At 50.6% G+C, this 18746-nt stretch overlaps 1 protein-coding gene across 1 annotated transcript in view; it reads right to left on the reverse strand.

The window, feature by feature from the left end:
- The window catches only part of ADAM12 (ADAM metallopeptidase domain 12), a 195343-nt gene extending 191738 nt beyond the window's left edge, over positions 1-3605 (reverse strand). Inside the window, exon 1 of the mRNA XM_037051284.1 lies at positions 3496-3605. Coding sequence (XP_036907179.1) covers positions 3496-3605 — 110 coding nt within the window. The remainder of the gene's footprint in view (positions 1-3495) is intronic.
- Between the last annotated feature and the right edge of the window lie 15141 nt (positions 3606-18746).

Genomic DNA, 18746 nt, shown 5'->3' on the forward strand with positions numbered 1-18746 from the left:
ATGGAAGTCATAGCTTGAAGTCACGGCCCTGCGGCTCCCCATGGACCAATGCTTCTCTGGGGAGGCCTTCAGTTCCTTTAAACATTCAGTTACGGCCCTGCAAACACAGATTCAAAGTGAGCGGCGACCGGTCGCTGCACAAGAGGTGCTGGGGAGGCAGACACAGAGGATCCCTGAAATGGCTGTTGGTGCAAATTCGTCCCCTGCTTCCCGAAAAGCTGGTTGACAGGACGAGTTTCTGAGCAGGTCACTGAGCTCTAGATTCTGAAGGCTGGGATTTAATGCACGGAGACCACCTCTGTTTCGGCTGTGATTTCTAAGCCGGTTTTGCAGGGAAACAGATTTCTGGACGTTTGAAGGCCCGCGGTCAAAGGGCAGAGCTTCTCAGCCCGTGGACAGACGCGCGAGGCCCCCCTCCAACCCAGCATCTCCTGTTTGTGGGGAATAGATGTGTCAGCGTTCTTCTTTCCAACAACGTTTCAGTTTTCGCAGCAGCTTTTCTTCCCCCTTCAGGATAGAAGGTTCTCCTAATTTGAACAGTAAGATTTTCTTGTTGTAAATACATGAAGACAATCGAGAATGCAAAGGTCTTCCATAGCCTGGCTACTCAGAGACAGAGGTACACATGGAAAATTTAAAAATAAGACCCGAAGGCCACGTCAGCTGTTACGCAGTAGGTAGTTTATAAAGTTCTCTACTGTCACTTTTAACCTCTGCACCATATTGTTTCATAGCTGACTTGTGATTTACTTACTCAATCTCCTATTGATGTATTTTTACTTTATTGTTTAAAGATTTCATTTATTTAATTTTAGAGAGAGGGGAAGGAGGGAGAGAGGGAGAGAAACGTCAATGTGCAAGAGAAACATTGATCGGTTGCCTCTTGCACACCCCCCAGCTGGGAACCTGGCCCACAAGTGAGGCCCATCCCTGACCGAGGATTGAACTGGCAACCTTTCCGTTCGTGGGACAATGCCCAACCCACTGAGCCACACGAGCCAGGGCCTGCTGATGTACTTTTAGGTGAAACGTTCTGCAGTGAGCATCCTGGCACCCAGGGCTGCCTCCCAGCCTGTGGGTGCCAACCAGGGCACCAAGCAGCTCCCCTCTGCGGAGGCAGGCGCTCGGCTGTGCTGCCTGCGAGACACGGAAACAGCGCTTGCTCACACCTTTCCCTTTGGGTGCTCGGGGCTTCCTTTGGCCAAAGTCTGTGCAGATTAAAACTTCTCTTTTAGACCAGATAACTGATGTGCCTTTGTGTCGGCCAGCAGCAAGAGCTAGTAGCAAAGGAACGTTTCACTCTGTTTATTAAACTAGATTTTTTGGTATTCGTTGTGTCCAAAGCGAAGCCCATAGAAAAGACATATTATCTTTTACCAGAAACCCTTATGCAGGAGTAGTTTGGGGACTGCGTTATTAGAACAGTGACATGGGCATGCTCTAATTATGACAATGTTATTTTTTCAGCCTGGGGCCTCTGTCACTGCCGTAAGTGGCATAATTACGGTATAGCTACAGAAGTCGTGGCAACACACTGAACACCCTCCGTGTATTTGCTGCAATGTAGGTTGACAGTGAGGTTGGGAAGAGAGACATAAATCAAGAAGAAAGAGTCTGATGCTTTTTACTGTTCTAATTTTGAGATCATTTTGTGAAAGGCCCAGAACTGGATGCGAGCGAATTAAGGCTCCTCTCGAAATGCTCTTTTATATAAACCGGTCAGTCCAGTAGTCCACCTGCCTTCCTAGAGAGAGACGTCATTTTCAGAGGGAACCACGAACACGGTGTTGAAGCCGTTTTACAGACTCGAGAGAACGAGAGGGACTCCGAGAGGGCGTTTTTATGCGAAACAGCGTGTCCGTTGCAGAGCTAAATGAAGACATGAGGCACCGAACTCCCCACAGACTGTGCTCTCAACTAAGAAGGCTCAAGGTGCAGGCAAAACTTGTAAAAAGGTCTGCATGGACACCCACCAAAATACTAACCAGACTGTGTTTGGTAGTAGGTTGATTGTGGCTCTGTGTTCTTTTCCTTTTTACAGCAATGCACATGTATTCCTTTCTAGTAAAAACAAATAACCCGGGGTTTTATTGAGTCTACTTCCGTTCCTCTACCCGAAGTTGTGACACAGCCCGAGGGTCTGGGATGGGTCCCGTTCACGCCATTGAATTCACCACATCCCTCCTGCAGCCCCACCAAGGAAAGGCCACGGCCAACCCTGATGTCCATCGAGGACTCGCGCCACTACCAAGGGCCTTATCTCCTTCTGACCGTTCAGAGAACGCCTAGTTTTGTTCACGGAGACATTTTCAAAACCACGTCCACAAGCTAAAGGGTCCCACAATCGTCTTACGTGGACACAAAGAGTATGGAGGTGTTGACCGTGCCACGGGGGACACACGCAAAGCAGCCTGCAGGTTCCTGTCCAGCCCCTGATTATCCAGGGTGTGTGGCTGAAGCTCTATTTTAAGATCATCGAGGCCCGAGAGCTGAAAACACACTGTTTCCTGCTGACGAAAGCCCAGCAGTGAGGGGTAAACTCGCAAGAAACACAAAGGCAGAATTTCGTGACCGGGTAGCTCTGGTAGGACTCATTCTAGTGAAGCTGTCATTTCAGGGAAAAAAAGAAAGAAAGAAAAAAAACCCACTCGAAACCCGAGCAGTTCACGGGTGGGTGAGGGATAGGAAGCAGGCATTTTGGAACAGAATGAAGCAGGACTCAGGAGCCTGGCTCACAGCGTGAGGTGCAGACTGCTTATTGGGAGAGCCCCGTTCTTTCCCGAGACCCAGGAGAGCAGGGAGGGCCCCTGCGACGTGCGGGACCCCCAGGGACAGCCACACCTAGCGAAGGAGTCCGAAGATACCAGTTGTTTCTACTTGCACCTCAAGGCAGACAGAATTCAGCTGAGAAGGCGCACACAAGATGTAACAATATCCATGTGCTCCAGAAAAAAGGAAAATACCATTTTCTGGAAATTTATATAATTTTGTAGAAAAGGGGGCCACACTTTAAATTAAAATGCTAAAATAAATACTTTATGCCACTGGAGACAAACTTGGAAAGACAGAATAAACTCTTGGTACTTCTCAGGGAGAAAGAATTTCTACCCTGTGGAAGCTGGTTTTCCTCTGTAACCCGGGAATTGCCGAAACTCAACTGGTGATGGACACTGTTGTTTGAACAGAACAGGGGACGCTTAAATGCCTGTCTTCAGAACCCAGGCTCTGAAAAGCAGAGCTGTGAGAAGAAGCTGCTCATTACCAAGTCCTTTTTCAGACTGGTAAAATTCTTTATTTTCCCGCCAGATCTTTGTCTGAGGTCAATTCCAGCCTTCAGTTCCAATCTGGATCACGGATCTGTGTCCAGAGTCCTAGTTCCCAGAATGCCAACATGAATTGCACACTGTGCTCCCTCCTCAGGCCACGCCCCCTCCTCAGACCACGCCCCCTTCGCTTTCTCCCACTGTGCAATAAGCAAGAGGTAACGTGACTTACTCATTTCTTTCCAGATTTATGATCAGTTCCTTGCTTTCCAGTTGTATTCGAAAATTCAGCACTTCTGGGTGATTCTGAAAAATAAACAAAAAGGGTCCATTGAAAACCATTTCGCTTTGACTTGCCAACATTTCGATCTGCTCCACAGGCAGGCTCAGTGGAGGGACAGCACAGCAGTCTTTTGAGGACCATTTTGCAACCCCAGCAGAGGAGACCAGGCCAGCAGGGCAAGTCTGGACAACGCGCCACCCCCAGAGGCCCGGCCACGGCCTGTGTTCCTGGCCTCTGCACTCCCCTTCACTGGCTGCACACCCTCGGGGCCTTCTTCACGCCGGCTTCCTTCCCACAACCAGCGCCTTCCTCAGTTTCCACGTCTCTACAAGGCCTGACGCGTGAGGGCCTCCCCGAAGCTTCCTGTTCCCTCACCAGCTGCATCTAATCCATCAAAAGGTCCTGTTGCTTGGCCCCCCGAAATACAACTCCCATTGTCCTGGTGACACCCCCCATCCCACTCCCGCCGGACCTCAGTCACCTGTCACCTGGGTGATGCAAACCCCTCCAATGTGGGTCTGTCACACCTCCCTGGGCTGTCTCCCCTGCTGTCCCCAAAGGCAGCAGGGGGACATCTTCAGAAGCACAGCCCCATCAACCCACCCCTGCATATTCGGAGCCTGCACCCCCCCCCCCCGAGTGTTCCGCCGAGGCCCTCTGCTTCTTCCCACCCACGCACCCTCCACAATCCTGCGGCATGACACTCAGCACTGTCTGTCCCTTATCCAAGCCAACAGACCTCAAGTGGCGGTTTTACATATCCATGGGGCACTTCTCACTCACGGAATCAAAACTGTGTCATGTTTATTTTTAAACATGAGTGCTGTGTTTTCATTCTGATGGCGTGTTAAGCCTGGGTTCGGGAGGGAGGCGGGAGGGATGCCCGGTGGTCCAGGCTGATGGGGGAAGGGCAGGACAGTGGGTGGGTGAGCTCACAGAGGACGCAGGCAGCCCTTCCCTAGGGAAGGGCCCCAGGCTCCCCGGAGCCTCCGGAGAGCGCAGCTGGGGACTGTCTGACACCAGGAGCCCAGCGCGCTCCACCCTGAAGGGGACCTGTCTTAGCACTGGAGGGGCCCCAGCCCCCCTCACGTAGTGCCCCCCCCAACGGATGTCCGCACTGCCAGCCTCGGCTGGACTGGCTTCGCATGCCTTTGCTTTGCCAGTTTACACGAAGTCTCCTAACACTCCACGTTGGACAGTTGCTCTTACACTGCCGAGTTCAAGAGACTTTCATTGCAACACAGCATTTCCGCTGCACTGAATGAACTGGCCACGTGCTGCCGCGTTGTCAAAGAAACTGGGGGTGCGGGGCAGGGGTGTGGAGAGAGAAAACAGGTTGCAAATTCCAATATCCAACATCCAAGTAATTAGTTAGAATGAACCAGAATTTCAACAGAAAGCACCACGGAAGGTCTCTTGAGTTTTGAGAAAATGTTCAAACCCGAACCATGTGACTGGGGTAGGATCCATCGTCAAGGGTGAGACACTCCTTCACTTTATTTTTAGGGCGGCTTTTGACATCTTTCTGCAGTTTCCTATGTTTAATGCGGTGGCCACAGTAGAGCTATTTAAATTGAAAGTGATTAAAATAAAGTAAAATTGTTCTCACTTGTCACACTGGACACATTTTGAGGCTCAGTAGCAGCAGCGTGTGGCTACGCTGCAGACAGAGAGCAGTCCCCCCAGAAAGGCCACACAAACTTTCATCGGCACCGGACATCTCCGGGTCAGCAGCAAAGGCCTAGTGCCAGCCTCCTCCGGCTACACCGAGTAATACACTGTTTCAGGTATTGGTGCCTTCGGGTGATAAACTTAGGTGCAAACTCAGTGGGTTTCGTGTGTGTGTGTGTGTGTGTGTGTTTGCACGTGCACTCTTTCAGAAGGTACCTCTCATTTTAATTGATGGGTGATTTTTTTAATTACTTAAGCTTGAGAGTTAAACTGGTGAATTCCCATGTACACATGAAGTTTGCGTATATTTTCTTAGTTTAAACAGAACTCATTTTTTATGGATTTATTCTAGCAAATGACTACAGATCTGTGACCTGGTGAAAACCATGCTTCTTAATCTGTGTATTTTAACATCTGTTGTTTATAAGAATCGCATTCATTTCTGAGTGGTTGCTGAACGTTCAAAATTAATGTCACTATTCCTACCCTATGCACCATTAAACATAGTGCTTCTTTTATTTTAACATAGTTGCAAAAGTATTTCTAGGACACGTATTTCAGTCTGTAGGAGGGACTTTTACCTAAATTTGCCTCTTATTTTCTGACACTTGGATTTAATTATAAACATAGAGCGTTCTCGCCAGGGCTTGCAATTTGTACTCATTAATTATATCTTAGAAAAACAAGATGTTAATTGTGGTTACAATGAAATACTAGAACAAAAATAGCTGTCATTATTCTGTCAAGAGGTGCCTAGTGTATATACGCGTATTTGTAATTTCCCTTCCTGCTGCCGTGTAAATTAACTTCATTGCAAAGTGTGTTTGTCTGAGGTATTGACACACATCACTATTTAAAAGAGAAATCCTGGCCATTGTGTTTGCGAACAAAAATGTTTACAGTCACCACCTATTCTCCCAAAGACTTAAGTGGTTGGAACATGAACGTTTCTGCTAATTCGACATGAAGTCCCTACAGAGGCTGTTCTAACATTCCAATGTCAACATCTTCAAACAAACACATTTCCCCCCGCGGAGGCAAAAAGATCGTTCTCTGCATATTTCTGTCGAGATCTGAACGGTACAAAAGAAATCAATGGAGAAGAAGAACAGTGGGCTAGTTCAACTCAAAAGCACTAATTGCATTAGATTTCTTAGTTTGAAAGCAGCGGTTCATTCCATTTTCTTTTGATTTTTATACATCGGAGATAATGAACCACTGCTGGTTAAACACAGCAACCCTTTTCCTAAAAATGATATATTGATTACCCCACTGGAGCTGTGCCTTCCATCAAATACCTCAAGAACTTCATTTGCTGAGTAAATCAATTGAATGCAAATCAATAAGCCGGAAATGTTTTGGCAGTCATAATTCTATTTTTCTAATTGGGGAAAATACATTCAAAGAGTATATAAAATACGTAAGCACAATTTTAAAAAACAACAATAAAATACTCTTCAATAAAACCACCCAGCTGAGAATCACAATCTATAAGCAGAATCTTAGAAGCCCCTGTCTTAATTGGCTTAGGCAGCTGGAGCAAAATGCCACAGACAGGGGGCTTAACCATAGACGTTTATTTTTGCATGGTTCTGGAAGCTAGAGGTTCAAAATCAAGGTTTGTTTCCTTGTGCGGTCTCTCTCCCTCATCTGTAAGTCCCTCCCAGAGGTGAGTCTGGGCTGGCTCCCCAGGGCGTTTGCCCAGAGAGGTCTGCACATTCAGGCTCTGGCCAGGGTGTCACTGCCCGACGCTCAGACCCTCAGTGGCCCTGTGCTCTCTCCGAGGTCTCCCAGGGACCCCGGGCCAGCACATCCTACTTAACTGGAGGTAGAAACAGATGTTTCAAAAATGATTGCTTAGCTAGTTGTTTTTTCTTCTCAGAAAAAAAAATGGATTCTCAACATGGATTATCCATGTTGGCCTACCTTCTTTAATTCATGCAACTTGGAGCTCCCCCGAACTTGAATTTAAATTATTTTGCCCATCATGGGGTAGCATATCTCCAGTCAATAAATATAGCTTACTTCCCTGGCTGGTGTGGCTCAGTGGATTGAGTGCTGGTCTGTGAACCAAAAGGTCACGGGTTCGATTCCCAGTCAGGGGACATGCCTGGGTTGCAGGCATGTGAGAGGCAAACGATCCATGTATCTCTCACACATTGATGTCTCTCTGTCTCTCTCTTTCTCCCTCCCTTCCCCTCTCTTAAATACATACACACATACATAAAATAGGTGTCGCTTGCCACAGACGCGGGGATGCTTACAACTCGTTTCCCTCTGGGGAATGAAATGATACACGGCATCATCTTCTTGGTGTTTCCATGTCCTTAAAGAAGAGCCGGTTTTCAATGACTTAGGAAAACCTGAACCTGGCCATGAGGTTGAATAAAGGTGGCAGTGAGTCAGCAACAGAAGGCAATTAAAATCTGGGATCAACAGCCAAGTTCACTGCCACCACAGCTTGGAGGTTACAAGGTCAATTCTAAGCCAAAGTCATTCATCTCAATCCTCAGTGCTGGGAGCTTTCAGGGATCTAATTTTCCAAGCAGAACAACAAGAAAATACTGCATTCGGGGGACTCTGAAGTAACTCGATCCCTGTCCAGCACTAAATAAATGCCGGAGACCGTGGCACCGGCATTCGCAGGGCGCAGGGGAGTCATTTATTGCTATGAATGTTTAGGGTCAATGCCGGTGAGCACTTCAGTGTCAGTGGGCTCGTTTCATGGCTGGGAAGCGGCTTGCACTGCGGGGCTGGGAGAGGACAAAACCCATTTAACTGCAGAGTAACTCAGTGAGGAATGAGGCTCCGTGGTGCTGTAATGGAGGGTCCCTGGCCTGGGGCCTTTAAGTCATGGCACACAGGACAATGATGTTTAGTCATGAGTCATTGATCATTCCTTCTGATGGAAACTGGCATTGGAAAACACCTTGTGAAACTGTACAGAAGGGGCACATACCCACTTTGGGTGAAAGCTGCCCCTGAAATACATGCATCGTAGCTTTTGAGGCTTGTACGTGAGTGTGTCGGGTTCCTCCCAGTGCCAGCCCCTGCTGACGCGGACCTGGGGGTGTCGGTCCCCTGCTCTCCCCCGACCACCTTCACACGCGTGAGGCACTGGGTTCCGGTTCTTTATCCTGCTGCTGCTGGTAGAATCACCAATGCTTCAGCTTGCACCAAACATTTTAGATTTTCCTTTTGGATAATTGTGGCCACAGCCAGAACACCTTAAAGCCTGATTTAGCCACCAAAATAGCTCCCGTCTGCCCTACACATCGGAGTACGGGAGGGCTGCCTGCGCTCGTGCGATCCTGACACAGACACGGCGAACTGTCCCCGCCAGTAGCTCACTGCCGGGCTGAGAGCCTGCGGTGGAGCGGCACCATGGGAAGGCAGTCAGGAAATCACTGCGGCTCAGGCCTCTCAAACCGAACTAAAATCAACTTTTGTGTTACCACCCCTCCCCCATCCATAGAAAGGAAGTTGGTGGGGGGGTCCATTATAGCTCTCCACCAAGGAGGCCCAGCTCCACTGCAAGGCTCATCCATAAAACCCTCCAGGACAGACCCACTGTACTTAGAATAACTGGGGTCCCCCCGCGCCCCCTCTATGGAGGGGCTGGCCGATGCTACCCCTGGCCCCTGCCATCCCCAGCCCCACCCCACTCGGTCACTCTCCTCGTCCTGCCTGCTCACCAAGCGTCCAGCACACTAGCCAGGGGCTGACAGGCTTCCAGGCCCCTGGGCCGGCGGACCCTCTGCCTGCAGGCCTTCCCTGCGCTCTTGGTGGGGTTTCACCTCCCAGTCTCAGCTGGGGCGTCACCCCTGAGAAGCCCCGGCCACCCTGGGGGGCCCCTTTGCTCACACACACCCAGCTCTCACCCTTCCAGCCTGTTTCATCAGCTGTGATAATCTACCGGTGTGTTTATCTTACTTGTTGATTCTCTGCCTCTCCCAGTAAAAGAGACTTTGTTTTGCAGCCTGTTTTATAAGGGAACATAAGGGGAGGGAATTTTTCAGCCTTGTTCCACATTCTATTCCCAGCACCCCGAACGGGCCCACCTGGAAAGGCCTGCGGGATGGCAGGGCACAGCGGGCGCGGAAGTTGACAGATGGGGGGCGAAGAGACCCTGGAGCTATGCAGGTCACCTCAGGAGGGGAGAAAGGAATGTCCCTGCCCCCCAGTCTCAGGGGACTCAGGGCCGCAGCCCTTCCCTCTGACCCTGGGGCTGCCGTCCCCCCTGGCACAGCTGAACCTCCCGAAGGGACACCCCAGCTTGCAGGGGAGCCTTCCCGATGCACAAGGAACCAAGGAACGGAGCCTCTGAGGACAGGCGGCAGGGCCGGCTTCCAGCTGGATTTCTTACGTGTATGTATACCTGGGGCTGCGTAAACGTCCGCAGACTGGCTCCCAGCACCCGGCTGCTCCACCTCCTTGGGTTCTTTAGACCCAAGTGAAAAGTAACCCAGAACAGGCAGAGAGGTACGAGGGGGCTGGGGAGGAGGAGGGAGTGTGACGAAGGTAAGTCAATGGATGATACAAGGCAGGTGCGTGTAGGGAGGCACAGCCAACCGGGGCGGGTGGGCGTGGGGGGGAATCCGGGTGGGAGGCACCTGAAGCAGTCTGTTCGCCCACTTAATGGTTCTTAACTGCCCTGGGCTTGGAGACTGGACCCTGGACTACACGGTGACATGGTGGCCCGGGGACAAGACCCCGCGCTGCCATGTGGCCTGAAGCTGGTCTGTGGGCTGAGGGCATGTTGCTGAAATCAGCCTTTTCAGGCAGCGGGGCTGACTCCACACCCCACCAGGGCGGCACCGCGGGCTCGGCCGTCTGCAGTCCTCTGTCTCCTCTGCCCTCGGAGTCCCTCCAGCAGGAAGCAGGGGCAGACCCATCCGTCGGCCGGCTGCCTGAGGACCGCTCACGTACACCAGGATGCCTGGGGCAGGGGCCACGACTGAGACGGGACTTTCCCATCAGCCAGGCACCCAGTCGACCCATCAGACGGCCGGCGGCCCTGGGGTCACATGCTGGCATCCCCCCACACAGTGTACAGCCTGTCGTGTGTGTCAGGGTCCCGCACCCCTGTGAACCAGGGCTCTGGACGCGGGGATGTGGCCCGAGCACCTCCAGTAGCCCCGGAGAAGGTCACCGAGTGATGTCTGGGGACATCCCAGGTTGGGAGTTTGCAAATAATGGAGTAGGTCCTCCTCCTCTGATGGCAAAGGATCAGCCGTGTAGACGAGAAAGGGCCGCTTCACCTCTTCTAGGACATGCGCCCTTTTTCCACGCGGGAGGTGGCACGCAACGGGAAGCGCCATGGCGAGAAACCTGGCCACGGACTGGCTGGGCGCTCGGGCTGGGATGAACTGCCAGCCGGCAACTCTGCCGGGCCTCCGTTTTCCAACCCTGAGAATGGGAATGACAACACTCATCCCGTCTGCCAGTGAGGGTGGCAGAGTGCAGGGCCCCCAGAGGGGCTCTCAGACACGTCCCAGGAACGTGTGACTGTGTCAGCTTCCTTGGGAAAAGGGATGGTGTGTAAAGCTAGGAAGATTAGCCTGGGTATTTGGATGGGCCCGATGTCATCCTGAGTGTCCTTGGCTCGCTTTGAAGATGGACTAAGGAACACACTGACCTCTTGAAGCTGGGGGTGGCCCTCAAGTTACTGCCAGCTGGAACACAGGGGCCTTGGCCTTCGAACCTTAAAGAGCTGAATTCTGCCAATATCTCAAATGAGCAAGAAACAGGTCCAAGCCTTAATGCCTCCAAAAAAAGGAACCCCATGGCTCTAACCGGATGAGAGTAGGACCAGAATCCCCCACTGAGCACTGGACTTCGGGGCTTCCCAATGGAGCGATAACAGACGGGCACCCTGTGAAGCCCTCCCGTTGAGGAAATCAGTTACCGCAGCGGCAGGAAGCTGATAGAATCAGGCAGGATTCTGCGAGATTCCGACGGTGAAACTTCGTCAGTGTGGAAACCATCGTGCGTGATGCAGTAAAAATGCGTGTTGATTACAGGAATCGCAAGTGAAACCACTAGTTACAGCACGACAATGTCAAAGCACCGTGTCACTTATTATTTATTGCTCTGCACCCACATTGCAACCTTCCTATGCCTCTTGTATTTGGATCTAACGGACATAATGGCTCAGGTTGCTTTTTTCTTTAAGGATGTTGCACATTGGCTGATTGAGGGCGTGTGGACAAGTCGGCCACGGGGCTGGTTCCTGGGGAGTGGCTGAGAGCGACAAGGCTCCTCGTTTGCTTTGCATGGAAGAGAGGATCTAACACCCCATGACTGGCGTTGATATTACAGAAGGGGCTGGGGGTCTGGAAGAGCCCTGTAGACACGGCACCACCTATGCGAACTATTCTGAAAGGAAGACTTCCTAAGATCTGTCTCCTGATAACACCGGGGACATGCTAACACCAGAAAGTGGCATAGAACATTGCCTTTTGAAAGGACACAGCCCTAAAACAGCATGCCCTGTGTTTATTAACGGGAGAGCTTGGTTTTCATTTCACAGCTCATTTATCTAATTAATTGGATGTCTGGAAACCACAATTTTCTCTATCACGTTTTCCACATACCATTTTTCCAGCCAACAGCCGAAGCTGCGAGTGTGTTTGTGCACGAGCTGTCTTCTGGGGGGAACATCCCGCCCACGTGTTGCCGAGGGGCCGTTGACAGAGAGTCACTGTAATCTCTTTCAAACGAACTCTAGCAGAACATCACAAGCCCTTCGAAACCAACCCTCCCACGATCACAGAGGCCCTGCCGAGTCATCGGGTCCTAATCAGCCCACCAACTAACCTAAGCGTGGTTACAAACAGCATCACAGCCAGTTGCTGACTTTTTCTAAAACACACTCTGCTCCGTGAGAAGTCATGCGAAAAGTCTCGCAGAGATCTTTGTGGATCCACACTTCAACTTCAGACAAAAACCAGAGTATGACCGTGGCCAGCTTTCCCCGAGGCTTGCCTGTCCCGCTGTCTCTTGGGGTGTTTGGGCCTCGGGGTCAGGAAAGAGAAAGAACAGGAGGAAGAGAGGGAATGTGGGCTGGGGCGGGAGGAGGAGCTCGCCCACGTGTAGGAGAACGGAGCTTGAGGAGAGCGAGGGCAGATGCTTCGAGGGCGGACACGGCCTCGCCACCCAGGACTCCAGAAGAGCAAGTCAAGAACTCAAGGGACCCATCGGGGCCACATTGTGACTCTCACACCACTGGGCTCGCAGACTTTGCCTTCCCAAGGGCCCAGTTTTCTGCCTGGCTTGGTTCTGGGACAAAGAGGTCCTCAATCAGTATGCTTTGCTGAGTGACACGAGTTCAGCTCTCTTCCTGTTGAAAGTAATGACAGCCCGTCACAAATCCAATGACAGTCATGGAAAACTCTGTCCTCTCGCTATCAGACCCCCAATTCCAAATCTCCAGTTCTGCTCTCTCTCGAGCCTAACACGTGTGGGGCCACTACCCCGAGAGACACGTTTTGTGGGTGCCCCACCAGCACCTCTGCTGCCACAGGGGCGAAAGCTCAGCACATCTCACGTCTTCCCAGCAGGCCCCCAACCGCTGTCTTCTGGAACACCTCTGGGCTGTTTTGTGGACAAAAAGGGGCCACACACCAACCCCGACGAGTTCAGGAGAGGCCAGCATGGCGGGCCCCACAACCTCGAACTGAAAGTGACCACCTAGGATGAACATAAAAATCCCTAACTGCCCAGGAGTCATGGCGGGTAGTCACGTCCTGGGCCCGGAGCTTCCTTGACAAAGGCTGTTCTTTACCTTAATCGAGCCTGTCTATTGTCTTTTTGCATCTACGTAACACACCCCTGGAATGTCAGAGTCACCTCCCCGTTCTCCGGGCTCCCAGGGCCCCCTCTCCCACCAGGGCCTGAGACCGCAGGCCCCAGCGTCACCCTGTTCCCCAGGTACGATGTCTCCGTGATGTGAGCCTTCACTGGTAGCTGTCCCTCACCCACCGATGTCAAAGAAGTACGTCTCTCCCTTTTACTCTTTCTCCCACCTCAGAGATCTCCCTGCTTCGCTTTCTCCCGCCCCCCAATCTATCCCCAATGGCTTTCCTGTAACACCACCCCCCAACCTGGCTTTATGGGGCCCCTCCTTTGCTTCCAGTGCAGAAAATAAGCTGCAAACTGCCATTCATCGGAGCATTTTCTCAAACCGTTGAGATTTTGCTTCCTGGCAATTGTCGTCAGTTTGGCTCAAATAAACTTATAAAACTTCTCTACAGGTTTGGACGTTTTGTGTGCGGACACTTTCTGCTCCTGCTGCAGGGTCCTCACCCCCCATCAGCCACCATGTCATCAACCAGCCCTGCACCTTGGTCCCGAATGACATGCCCTCTTTTTCTTGGGTACAAAATGGAGGTCCCTTATCACCCCCTCTTCAGTCACCCGCTCTCCCTCCACCCCACTCAATGCTCTCAGCCCAGGGTGACAGACAGTGTCTTCGATGGGCCAAATCATGAATATTTTAAGCTTTGTGGGCCACACAGCCTTGGCCATGACCGCTCAGTGCTGCCATGGCCACGGACAGCACATAAATGAACAGGCACTGCTCTGTGCCAATAAAACCTTATTTATGGACCCGGAAATGTGTGCTTTGTATAATTTAATGTGTCATGGAATACTCTCCTTCTCCTCCTTTTCTCCTCAGCCATTAAAAGATGTAAAACATATTCTCCAACTCCAGTGAACACTGAGATCACCCAGATGGTGTGTGGCCACGCAGGCGGCCGGGCCACTGTACCATTTCCCGTCCAGGACCTCAGTCGGCCCGAGCGCCGCAGCTGTGACTGGTGCCCAGGCGGTGCTGATGCTGCTGGCTAGGGACCCCGTTTTTATGACCCCTGGGCTAGCCCAGGCCCCAGAGGGTGGCAACTCATGTGGTACCTTCCATCTGCCGCTGTCATTCATTCGGCCCCCAAGGATGTGCCAGGTCTCAGTCTGCTTGAGTTGCTGATGTCTGCAGGCCAGGAGGATTCTCAGACAAATCTGAGCGGGCTGCTCCTTGGGGAGAGGAAGTCCATCAGATGAACGGCAACCCTGGGCCTGCACTTCCCGGCGCCATGATCAGCTGAAACCGAATTACAGCCGCCAGGTCTCCCGGGCCCGCTGGGCCTGAGGTACCTGCCCCCGGAGGCCGAGGAGCCAGGGCCGTCTCTCCTCTCGTGCCCGGTCAGCCTCCCTTGTCTGTAACACCAACCGTGCCCGGGCAGCACAGGGATCCGCAACCTCTGGTCTAAAGTCAAACGGGACGCGGACGCGACGAGGGGATGATCAATGTGCAGGGAAGGGATGGATGAGCCACCCCTTTCCTTCTCCGGCCTCCTCGTCTCCTTCCTGCACGACTTCCTCCCCATTTCCAAGGGCCCTGAGATGCGCCTGACCGCCGAAGCCCTCCCGGACGGCTTGCACGCAACAGTCCTCTGTCTGTACTTCAAACCCTTATTTCCACCTTCTGCCTGAAATGCAGCTATTTCTGTTCATGACTGTGCACTCACGATGCTACAAGGCCCCCAAAGCCTTAGCCCACTTTGAGATTCATCGGTGTAGCTTAGGCACTGTTTCCTTGGGCATCCCAAGTACAAAATCAATGCTTGTTGGCTTGATTAACTTGATCCAGATGTTATACACTGTTGCTTACTCCTCCCTCTATCTAATATTACATGCTTAGCGAAGACACTTCACTAAGCGCAGGCTTTCCACCCTGCCGACCAATCCTGACCTTCATCGCAAAGCTCAAAGTCATGCCCATATCTTATTATGCTGAACAAATGAGTATACTAGCTACTCTGTTAGTGAGGCTGTGTTGACAGAGTTAGGTATTTAAATTCACCCTTAACACAACTTTCAGATGAAAACAGAAAATCTACTCCTTGCTGAGAATGAGGCTGGCATTATCACGAGTGTGTTTTTCACCCTTCTTGGGTTAGCCCATCTTGAACTGAACCATAAGCGTGTCGAAGAGATGATATTTAAGAGGCCACTGTGGAAACTATGGAATTTCTACCAGACGATAATGGCAGCCGGCAGCCTCCAAGTGGAGGCAATAAATGAAGTTCATGGTCACTGCCTTCATTTCCTTCACTGGGGCTGCTCATGGCTTTGCCTTTGGGAGGACAGCCACGAGGGATTAGGGCTCCCTCCGTGTCCTGCTGGGAAGAGGAAAGAGCTTGTCCTATGAACGACTTCACAGCAGCAATGCACCACTGGGTAAGTCATCAATTTAACAGGACCCGAAACCGACAGTGACTGGACAGAAGGCAGAACAGAGGACGGAGTGACAAGATGGCTGACAGAGACAGCACGTGGGCATGAATGACTCATGGGTGACCAACACGATTTAATTTAACCAGCGCAAACCAAAACCCCATTATTTTCTAGAGATAGAAGGTCGTGCAGAAATACCGGAAGTCCTGCTGAAAATCTTGCATTTGGCAAAGTTTCAAAGAGACTTTTCAGAAAATGTTCAGGTGAGTTATGAGCTAGAAGAGATTTCGTATAAACAAAATAGTTTCTATATGTATGGATTTTTTGTTAAGTACAGAACCCGATCCTACTGAAAGGTACACTGAAATAAGGAAATATACAAACCATGGCACAGTTATCAGGTTTAAATGAAAGGTTTGCCTGCTGGTTCTTTATCAATAGAAAGCCCAGGTTTAGCGGAAGATAAAAGACATGGTCAATTAAGCCCATCAGGGGGCTGCACTCTAAAGTAGAACTCATTTTTCATGACAGCCTCCTTCCACTCTCCCCAAACAAATTAGAACTGCACAGACCTGGGTCAAGTCCAAGCTCCGTTAGCCTCCCCGAGCCTCCGTTTCCTCACCTGTGGATCCTAAGCAGACCAGCTGGGAGGGTTAAACGGCCTGGTTTATGTCAATAGTTGGATGGGGCTAAGGGGCAGGGGGCGGGCCCTGGGTGTGACTGACAGGAGGGGCTGCTCTGTACTGCCCTTGGCATTGACCACACCTCTGCGCCTTAGTCCAAGCATATATTTTTGCTCTCCAACCCAGCAAAACAGTCCCATTATTACAACCTCGTTTCCACTTGGTTGTAAACCATAACATTTTCTCACAAAACTGTACACGCACACATTTGTTTCTATTCTTCTATCGGAATTGTTGGGGGAAAAAAGTGTTACTCATGAGACCCTCAGCCAAACTGTCAATCATAGTTTTCCGAACAAGAAGAGGAAGGCTCATATATCCCTCCACAATAATCCGAGGGGCCGCCATCCCTCACCACGAAGACGTGCGCGGTCCCCTCCCCCACTCCACCTATACATTTTGGTTAGCCTACCCTAGAAGGATGCTGTTTACGAAAAAAGGACAAAACCGTGGGATGTGAAGCGGACAAAAGGCAAACCAATTTTTCTTCATTCTGCAAAAAAAAAAGCTAAATACAAACCACTGTGATGAAGCATTGAACAATACGTGCTCCATGGGGAAATCACGCATCCACACGCCCTGTCGGCTACAAACGAGCCAAACTCCTGGCAGGCAGGTTCCATGAAAGGCAATGGCTAGAGAGAAGAGCAGCTCCTACGCACCCCCGATTGTGAGAACCATCAGGAGATTGTGCCAAAACATTTTTAAAAATAAAATGCTTTGTAGGTACCTGCCTGCCCCTTATTTTTGCAGAGGCAATGAGAAGGGACTATATTCCAAAGTCAGGCAAAGTCATCATCCCCCTTCCAAAACACATCTCCTGTGGGAGCTACACAGCCCTGTCCCTTCAGCTCTCTTCCACATGGGAGAGGCACAGACCGTCACCATCCTGGGACTCCGGTCTGGGACCGCAGTGAGGTGGGTCAGGCTCCTTCAGTCACGTCCTAAAAGCAACTGTGGTTGTGATGTTTCAAATAGGAGCCACCTGGCTGAGAGTTCGGTGACGCTCCTTATCCTCCCCTATCTGTGTCTTTAAGTCCTGTAGGTTCAGGCCAGGAGTGTGCTGGCTTGTCACCTACTCTGACCCCCATCTCCTCATCCTGCTCTTGCACGTTCCAAGTTCCAGCCCCCGATCTGCTTACCTGTTTATGCTGAACTGCGGTCTTGGTCATTTCACTTACTGATTTGTCTTACGAGTTTTCACCCACAATCCCAACTAGTTGAGAGCTTCCAAATCCAGGCGTCTTTTAGTCAACCCGATAGCTATCCAGGGCCATGCCAGACGGACTAAACTGTAACATTCTGGTGTTTGTGAGATGCCAAGAAATGGGAAGCTCCATGCACAGCTGATGTAAGTGTAAATTCATATAGCCTTCCTTGAGGCAGTTTGGAAATAGTTGTAATACTCCTTAGAAATGTGCATATCTCTGATTCAACGATTCTACTCCTAAGGATTCATGTAGAGGAAATAACCAGAAAAGTATGCACACATAAAAGCAGAAAAACATTTAGCACAGTTCATTTTGCAGAGTCAGAAAACCCCTCTCTGTCCACCCCAGAAGAATGATTTAAAAAGTGACATGGGAGCCACACGATGTGATATCACCCAGTCATTAAACTCTTGGTACAAGAATGGAAGGGTTCTGCCTTTGGCAATGACAATCTTAAAATTTGGACCCATCCTTCCATTGGGAAAAAAAAGCAAGAAAGATGTGAAAATATACAAAACTCCATTAAGAAGCAGTGCAAAATTTCCAAAGTCATGAAGAATCACAGGACCATGATCCAGGTAGAGAAGGAGATCTGAGGTATGAACCTGGCATTGGACGTTAACTTTCCTACCCAAAGCCGCTGCAGATTCTAGAAGAGACATGTGAAAGGCAAAACTTTCAGCAGACTCACAGGGCTCAGGGGACAAAAACCACATAGCAGAGTCTGCTCAGAGGTGGTACTGGTAACCAACCCCCCGACTCTGGACTTGAAGTAGAGTAGTTCTCACGGAGACTGACACCAGCTCAGTCCCTGATCCCAGGTGCCCCGGGCTTAGACACTAGCCGTGTAACATCAGTGTCTCAAACTAGCTTTAAGATACTCAGCTACATTCACTATCTGACACTCAGAAAATAACCGGGCCTAAGTGGACACCAAGAACATGAGCCCTACATGCCGGAGGGACCACAGGCAATAGGTACTGGCCTGCAGGAGACCCAGTTCATGGAGCTAACAGAAATAGACCTTAAAGTGACCATGCTTAATACATTCAAGAAGTTTAAAAAAGTAACGGTTTTGGCAGAGAACCAGCATCACATGAACATTCAAGAATGGGAAACTACAGCCCAGGAAACAGGTTCAACAGTAGAGTAAACACAGCTGAAGAGAGAGATGAGGAAGTGGAAAACAAACCTAGAGCAAATACGCAGAAGTGAAGCATAAAGTGATGGAGAGTTTAGTAAAGAGCTTAAAGGACATACGGGACCCGGTGAGTGGTCCATGCAAGTCTGAGCAGAGATGCAGTAACGGAGACCAGGAGAAACACAGCAGAAGTGATACAGAAAGAGAAAATAACTGGAAAATTTTCAAAATTGGCAAAAGACACTAAGACCCCTATCA

The sequence above is a fragment of the Sturnira hondurensis genome, unplaced genomic scaffold (assembly GCF_014824575.4).
Source record: "Sturnira hondurensis isolate 20B ecotype Veracruz unplaced genomic scaffold, ASM1482457v3 Scaffold0007208, whole genome shotgun sequence".
Lineage (NCBI taxonomy): Eukaryota > Metazoa > Chordata > Mammalia > Chiroptera > Phyllostomidae > Sturnira > Sturnira hondurensis.